This window comes from Camellia sinensis, chromosome 3 (genome assembly GCF_055761805.1).
Source record: "Camellia sinensis isolate YWXY chromosome 3, ASM5576180v1, whole genome shotgun sequence".
Lineage (NCBI taxonomy): Eukaryota > Viridiplantae > Streptophyta > Magnoliopsida > Ericales > Theaceae > Camellia > Camellia sinensis.
In genome coordinates, this window is record NC_138963.1 from 221,021,840 (window position 1) to 221,030,445 (window position 8,606).

Genomic DNA, 8,606 nt, shown 5'->3' on the forward strand with positions numbered 1-8,606 from the left:
GGACTTGGTGACAAGATTGATGTGTATATGCAACCGTTGATTGAGGAGTTGAAAGAACTATGGAATGACGGTGTCTCCACATTTGATGCATCAACAAATCAAATGTTTCAAATGCATGCAGCTTTACTGTGGACAATTAGTGATTTTCCTGCATATGCAAACTTGTCAGGATGAAGTACTAAAGGCGAATATGCATGTCCTTGTTGCAATAGAGAAACTACATCGTGTTGGTTGAAGCATAGTAGGAAACAATCATACTTGGGTCATCGCAGATTTTTACCTAATGGCCATAAATTCCGAAAGGATAAAGTATCATTTGATGGTAGTCGGGAAGTTAGATTCAAACCAAAATTGTTGTCTGGAACTGAGATACTGCTACAATTAGAATCTGAGGATATTTTAACCCAATACAAGAGGGATGACCTTAAGGAGAGGCATAGGAGACAAGTAGAGAAAGAGAAAGTTGGACATCGCACCCATAGCTGGAAGAAAAAGAGTATCTTCTATGAACTGCCATATTGGGAGCACAATCTAATTAGACACAACCTTGATGTGATGCATATAGAGAAGAATGTTTGTGATAATGTGTTGTGGACAATATTAGGGGTTGCAGGAAAATCGAAGGATGGTGTTAATGCTCGGCGTGATTTACAAGAAATGAATATTAGAAAACCCCTACATTTGCAATTAAGAGGGTCGAATAAAGCTTATTTACCACCGGCACAATTCACGATGACCAAGGATGAGAAAGATTTGTTCTTGAAAGTATTGAAGGAAGTTAGAGTTCCCGACGGGTATTCATCCAATATATCGCGTCGTGTGCGCTTACATGATAGAAGTATTGGGGGTCTTAAGAGCCACGATAGTCATATTCTGATGCAACAACTAATTCCATTGGCCATTCGAAGATCGTTACCGAAGAATGTAATTGAACCTTTGATTGAATTGAGCAATTTCTTTAGACAATTGTGTTCCAAAGTCAATCGTGCGACAGATTTGCAATATATTCAAGATCGTATCGCCATAACACTTTGTCATCTAGAGAAAATATTTCCTCCTACTTTTTTTGATATAATGGAGCACTTGCTTATACATCTAGTTGACGAAGCATTATTGGGTGGAGCGATTCAGTTTCGATGGATGTATCCAATTGAGAGGTATCTTCTTACTTTGAAGCAATATGTGAGTAATAGAGCTCGTCCAGAAGGTTCAATTGCTAAAGGATATCTTATGGAAGAATGCATGAATTTTTGTGCACAATATCTCAATGATGTGAAAACTAAATCTAATCGACCCACGAGGAACTACTGTGGTGATGATAATCTAGGTCATGCTGTTGGTGAAATCACAAGATTTTATCTTGATAACAGTTCTTGGGTACAAACTCATCGGTATGTCTTATTCAATACAGCCGCGGTTCAACCATTCATAAAGTAAGTTATGTCACTCACTCAATATTTTATTATGTTCCATTGAATTTTGAACCAAATTTTGTTTTTTGATAAAAATTCAATTTACACAGCAAACACCTTGAAGAACTTAAGGTCAAAATGCCTCGTGTTGACGATCATCAGCTTCGGCGTGAACATTTTGAAACTTTTCACATTTGGTTCAAGGAACATGTATGTATTTAAATCTACAGATTCTATTTACCTAAGTCGGACTATATTTTAAATTTTACAATTTTTATTATTTAAAATAGGTTCAAACTTTGCGAAGGACTAGTGATGTCACATTTTCTGAAGAGATTACTGTATTGGCAAATGGTCCTCATAACCTGGCAAGGAGGTTCAACGGGTATATAATGAATGGGTTTCGGTATCGAGTAAAGGCCATCGATGACCGTCGAGCCACACAAAATTGTGGTGTAGCTTTGAAGGCAGATACTATAAGTTATGCTAGTCGGAAAGACAAGAATCCTCGTGTGGGGTCTGTGTACTATTATGGACAATTGACAGATATTGTTGAGATTCGATATTCCAATGAGAGGAAGCATGTGTTGTTTAAGTGTGATTGGATTGACAACATTCACGGGAAGATACAAGATGTCTTCAATTTCACGTTAGTCAACTTCAATCATTTGTTGTATCGAGATGATAGAATTACTAATGAACCTTTCATCTTGGCATCCCAAGCAGAGCAAGTTTGGTATGTTGCAGACCCGTTACAACCAGACTGGCAAGTGGCAGTGAAGATGTCTCAAAGAGGTTTATTTGATATGAGTTCGACTGATCCACAAATTGAGCCATATATGAGCCAACAATTGGAAGAAAATATAATGCTTCGTGATGAAAAAGTTGGTTGGGTGAGGGAAGCCGCAGAAGGGGAAACAGTTGATGTTCAAATAGGTTGATATTTAATCAACATCAGTAATTCACTTAAGGCCAAGGTTGTAGTTAATCATCAGTTTCTTAATTTACTTTGTCTTTGTAATTGTATTAGTTCAATTAATGTCATATTATAGTTGATGACAAACCATTATCTATGTTTCTAATTAATGTTATATTGCTTGCAGATTATTATGGGAAGGAAGAGGAAACCTGATCATCCCCGGCGTATGATGTCCGACGTGGTATGTAAGAGGACATCAACGGCACCACCATCAGAGGAGGCATCACATCGACCACCATCAGAAGGGCCATTAGTGCCACCATTAGAGGAGGCATCACAGCGAGCACCATTAGTGCCACCGCATCGACCACCATTAGTGGCACCACAGCAGCTATCATCTACTCAGCTATCACAGCGAGCACCATCAGAGGGGCCATTAGTGCCACCGCATCGACCCCCATCAGTGGCACCACACCAGCTATCAGCTACTCAACCTCTAAGCTTACCATCGGTGCGTCCACCATCAGTGGCACCGCAACAGCTATCATCCCGACTAGAGTCATCGGCTTATGAGCCATCCGCAGGTATATAAATTTGCTTTGATTTGTATGAAAATTATTTAAATATATATTTATTTGTTCTCATTACATATAACTTGTTTATTTTCATTGTATTTTTCAGATCCTTCGACTTCTTCACAGCCTCACTCAGGTATAAGAAATTGATTTGTATTGACATTATTTAAATTTGTATTTGTTTATTATCATTGCATATTGTTTATTCTTATTGTATCTCACAGGTCATGTTAGTTCTTCATCAACCTCGAGTAGGCGTGGTAGAGGATGTGCCAAGGGCATTAGGGAGTAGGGTACCGGTACCAAATTGGACATACAATTTGATGAAAATTACTGTCCAATAGGGGATAACGTGTCTAAGTTAACTACTCAACTTGGCATTATTATGCGAAATGGTAACATTGTTCCTCTTACTTTTCTTGACTGGAACACTGTGCCTGATGATATTCTTGATGCTATCTGGAAGGATGTGAAGGTAAAAGTATATTTTTGTCCAAAAATTTAAATTCCAAAATTGTGTTATTATTATTTAAACCTTGAAATTGTGTTTTATAGGACAATTTGAATATATGTCCAGAGGAGTACAAGCCAATTTGCATGAAAAACTGTAACAGCATATGGAAGGATCACAAGAATAAGATTAAGTGTAAGTATTTCAAGCCTAGAAGTGAAGATCCTAATCTAAAGGATGATGTTCCTTTGCACATTGTGCCAAGCCAGTGGGAAGAACTTGTGGAGTATTGGCGTACTTCCGATGCTGAGGTATACAAATAAGTTATATGTATGATATGTAAACATACAAATCATATTTATATACTTACATTTGTTGAACCTATTATAGAAAATTGCAACTAGGAACGCTAAAAATCGGCGAGCTCACGGCATAGCTCATACCACAGGGCGTACTACTTTCGCTCAGATACGGCATGAGGTTTATATTTTACTGTTTTATTTTTGTATATAAATAAACATTGTATATTTACAAATTATTTGGATTCTAATTTTCATATTTCTAAAAAAATGTAGATGACCAATAAGGGGGAGTCTACTGATAAGATGAATGTTTGGCTTATGACACGTAGAGCAGATGACCCAGAGGTTATCCAGACCTTGGTAGTTTCCAAAGACCTTTGATTGTATTTAAAGTTTATTTTTTATTTTTTGTGTTAACTATCTTAATTTGGCATATACTTGTATCTCTTATTCAATACAGGATGAGTTTAATGGCCAACTCTCTATGCTACCTGAGGATTGTCGGACTTTGGAGGCTAGGAATGCCATTTTCCATGAGTTGATAGGTCATGACAATCATGGATATTGTCGCACATACGGGAGAACTGTGCCTCAGAGAGCAGTGTATAAAGATGGTGCAGGGCCATCACAGTCAGCACCCCAGCCATCGACTATTGTTCAGATCACCCAGCAGGTTCGTGCGGAGCTAAGGGATGAATTGAGGGAGGAGCTGAGGGAGGAGATGAGAGCAGAGTTCTCTACACATTTACAGTAGCTGAGAGCTGAGATGATGGCCTTTGTGTCACAGGGGGCAAGTGTGGATCCTAACAGACAGGTTCGATATAAATTAAATTGTTTGATAGTTAAATTGTCACACAACATTATGTATAAAAGATTAACACATTATGCGTTGACTATCATAGGCTCCTGATGCATCGAGTGGCCACCGGACATTTAGGGAATCTGCAAAAGACGAGAATCCATATACACTACCACCAGAAGATCAGGTATAAAATGTAACTTTACATTCTAAGCTAAAATGAATTCGAAGTGTTAACGTCCCAAAATCACCAAAAGGGGTCGGTTTAGCACGGAACTTGGCACACACGACCGCCTAGGCACGAGAGACTTGAGGGAGAAGACGGAACTCCAATCGGGTTTCCGGTTTGGGAGTTAGAGACGATTTTCACTCTAGGCAAACTAGTTCTTTAAGAAACTAGAATTCGAGGTGTTAACGTCCCAAAATCACCAAAAGGGGTCGGTTTAGCACGGAACTTGGCACACACGACCGCCTAGGCACAAGAGACTTGTGGGAGAAGACGGGACTCGAATCGGGTTCCCGGTTTGGGAGTTAGAGCCATATTTTGGTTTAGGCAAACTAGTTCTTTAAGAAACTTAAATTCGAGGTGTTGACACCCCAAAATCACCAAATGGGGTCGGATTGGCACGAAACTTGGCACACACAACCGCCTAGGCACGAGAGACTTATGGGAGAAGACGGGACTCCAATCGGTTTCCCGGTTTAGGAGTTAGAGCCATATTTCGGTTTAGGCAAACTAGTTCTTTAAGAAACTTAAATTCGAGGTGTTGACACCGCAAAATCACCAAATGGGGTCGGATTGGCACGAAACTTAGCACACACGACCGCCTAGGCACGAGAGACTTTTGGGAGAAGACGGGACTCCAATCGGTTCTCGGTTTGGGAGTTAGAGACATATTTTGATTTAGGCAAACAAGTTCTTTAAGAAACTTAAATTCGAGGTGTTGACACCCCAAAATCACCAAATGGGGTTGGATTGGCACGAAACTTGGCACACACGACCGCCTAGCCACGAGAGACTTGTGAGAGAAGACGGGACTCCAATCGGGTTCCCGGTTTAGGAGTTAGAGCCATATTTCGGTTTAGGCAAACTAGTTCTTTAAGAAACTTAAATTCGAGGTGTTGACACCGCAAAATCACCAAATGGGGTCGGATTGGCACGAAACTTAGCACACACGACCGCCTAGGCACGAGAGACTTTTGGGAGAAGACGGGACTCCAATCGGTTTCCCGGTTTGGGAGTTAGAGCCATATTTCGGTTTAGGCAAACTAGTTCCTTAAGAAACTTAAATTCGAGGTGTTGACACCCCAAAATCACCAAATGGGGTCGGATTGGCACGAAACTTGGCACACACGACCACCTAGGCACGAGAGACTTGTGGGAGAAGACGGGACTCCAATCGGGTTCTCGGTTTGGGAGTTAGAGCCATATTTCGGTTTAGGCAAACTAGTTCTTTAAGAAACTTAAATTCGAGGTGTTGACACCCCAAAATCACCAAATGGGGTCGGATTGGCACGAAACTTGGCACACACGACCACCTAGGCACGAGAGACTTGTGGGAGAAGACAGGACTCCAATTGGGTTCCCGGTTTGGGAGTTAGAGCCATATTTCGGTTTAGGCAAACTAGTTTTTTAAGAAACTTAAATTCGAGGTGTTGACACCCCAAAATCACCAAATGGGGTCTGATTGGCACGAAACTTGGCACACACGACCACCTAGGCACGAGAGACTTGTGGGAGAAGACGGGACTCCAATCGGTTTCTCGGTTTGGGAGTTAGAGTCATATTTCAGTTTAGGCAAACTAGTTCCTTAAGAAACTTAAATTTGAGGTGTTGACACCCCAAAATCACCAAATGGGGTCGGAATTGCACGAAACTTGGCACACACGACCGCCTAGGCACGAGAGACTTGTGGGTGAAGACGGGACTCCAATCGGGTTCCCGGATTAGGAATTAGAGACGGATTTCACTCTAGGCAAACTAATTCCTTAAGAAACTTGAATTCGAAGTGTTAACGTTCCAAAATCACCAAACGGGGTCGGATTGGCACAGAACTTGGCACACACGCACGAGAGACTTGTGGGAGAAGACGGGACTCTAATCGGTTTCCCAGTTTGGGAGTTAGAGCCGTATTTCGGTCTAGGCAAACTAGTTCCTTAAGAAACTTGAATTCGAGGTGTTGACGCTCCAAAATCACCAAAAGGGGTCGGTTTAGCACGAAACTTGGCACATATGATCGCCTAGGCACGAGAGACTTGTGGGAGAAGACGAGACTCGAATCGGGTATTTGGTTTGGGTGTTAGGGTCGGATTTCTATCTAGCCAAAATTATTTACTTAACTATCTTTGTAATTATATAGTAATTAATTTTTATTTTTTTTTGTAATTAAAATATTAATACATAATTATATTGTCACTAATTATTTTTATTTTTTATTTTCAGATATTTCCTGAGTAGCAGTTTGCTTCTTGTGGAATGCAGCCGTGTGAAGATTGCGACGGACTTTTGTTTATGAAGAAAACTTTTTATTTTTGATTTACATTATTTAGATTTGTGAACAACATTATGTATGTATTATGCAAAATTATGTGGTTGGATAATTTTGATGATGTGTTGTTATGAATAGAAGAGTACTTTAATTATGGATGAAATTTTATTTATATACAGGAATTTTTATATTATTATATAGTTATCGATTTTTTTTAGTTATTTTTATTTAATACAGGTAATTTGCATATTTTTAATAATTTTAAAACTGCATTTTTTGTTAGAACCAGGTTTTTGCGACGGTAGCGTAGCCGTCGCCAATGATATTGACAATATGAACAAAAGACCTTTAGCGACTGTACTTTCACCGTCGCAAATAATATTTTTAGAGACGGCACACTTTTCTGTCGCAAATAACAGTATTAACGACGGTATTAAACCCGTCGCAAATAACCATTTTTAGCGACGGTATTTTTACCGTCTCAAATAAACACTTTTGCGACGGTATTTTCCCGTCGCAAATAACCATATTAGCAACGGTATTTTAGTGTCGTCTCAAAAACTTCAGATTTTTACACATTAATTGCGACAGTATTTTGCCGTCGCTAAAAGGCATTTTTGCCGTCGCCAATATTTTTGCGACGGCGTTTACCGTCGCTAAAGACCTTTAGCTACCCTTTTTTTTGCGACCCCCCTAGTACCGTCGCTAAAAGCTATTTACCGTCGCAAAAAAGCATTTGAGACGGCTTCTTTGGTATTGGCGACGGTATTTTACCGTCGCAAAAAAACGAATTTTTTGTAGTGCAAATTAAACTGCGCAAGCAGAAACAAAAATAATTAAATAAGAAATTACTCCATTTTACTATTTTAATTAGAGAAAATACATTTATAGAGCTTTTATTATTTTATTATTCAATGACCGGCCCCGAGTAGAACAAAAGGGAGCAAAAATATCAAAAAAAGAAAGAAGGAAGAAAGCTAAAAAAAGTGGTTCAACATCAATCCACGTGCGGGTTCCATTTCGTGAGGTTATGGGTTTCCCCTACATCTTGTCAGTTGAAAGGGTAATAGCTATAAGCACACAACAGAGTAAGAAATATTATGCCAAGAGTATAGGGAATACAAAATAACCATGGATAGTTAGTTAAGCCAAAACATTTACATAATTCAATTTGGTAAATAAATCATTTAAGTGGCAGAAACTGAAATACAAAAATTATGTAAATAACTAATCATAACCATGGTACAGAACAGAACAGAGGTCACAGAAGTGACAATCAGAACAGAGGTCAATGGATCCATGACAAACAGAGGACCACAAAGTGACTAAACAGAGGCCAATGGTTATTTAAATCCCCTAAGGCGTGGGACTCCCGTGGTGGTACTTACAAAACATAATTGTTTATTATAGTCAAATATTCTTTAAATTTTAAACAAGCATATCCATGAGTTTCATTTAAACAAATAAAGTTTAGAAATTAATCCACGTAACTGAAATATTTCTAAAACATAACTTGAATTAATATAACTTATAAAATATAACTTGTATAAAATAAATTATGGTAAGTCAAAACATACGTAAAACATATAATGATAACTCAAGATATAATACAACTCACCTTAATATTGACCTTTAGCCTTACTCCACTATCACAACATT

General features: G+C 38.9%; 1 protein-coding gene across 2 annotated transcripts; it reads left to right on the forward strand.

Moving 5' to 3' along the window:
• Positions 1 to 3,465: 3,465 nt before the first annotated feature.
• Positions 3,466 to 4,473, forward strand: LOC145823114 (uncharacterized). 2 transcript variants are annotated; one of them, XM_082922302.1, is made up of 4 exons: positions 3,466 to 3,668; positions 3,748 to 3,837; positions 3,933 to 4,019; positions 4,120 to 4,473. In XM_082922302.1, the coding sequence occupies exons 1-4, from the start codon at positions 3,504 to 3,506 to the stop codon at positions 4,411 to 4,413; spliced, it is 636 nt and encodes a 211-aa protein (XP_082778428.1). In that variant the 5' UTR covers positions 3,466 to 3,503; the 3' UTR covers positions 4,414 to 4,473. The 2 variants fall into 2 exon arrangements, with proteins under 2 accessions (XP_082778428.1, XP_082778429.1); XM_082922303.1 differs by having other exon boundaries at positions 3,762 to 3,837; positions 4,120 to 4,431.
• Positions 4,474 to 8,606: the final 4,133 nt, after the last annotated feature.

What these genes read in the sequence shown, in the direction of transcription:
- LOC145823114 (XM_082922302.1), top strand. Translation starts at nt 3,504, where the DNA reads ATGAAAAACTGTAACAGCATATGGAAGGATCACAAGAATAAGATTAAG. An exon ending in GGCGTACTTCCGATGCTGAG is followed by an intron (nt 3,669 to 3,747) that starts GTATACAAATAA and finishes AACCTATTATAG; the next exon opens with AAAATTGCAACTAGGAACGC. An exon ending in CAGAGGTTATCCAGACCTTG is followed by an intron (nt 4,020 to 4,119) that starts GTAGTTTCCAAA and finishes TATTCAATACAG; the next exon opens with GATGAGTTTAATGGCCAACT.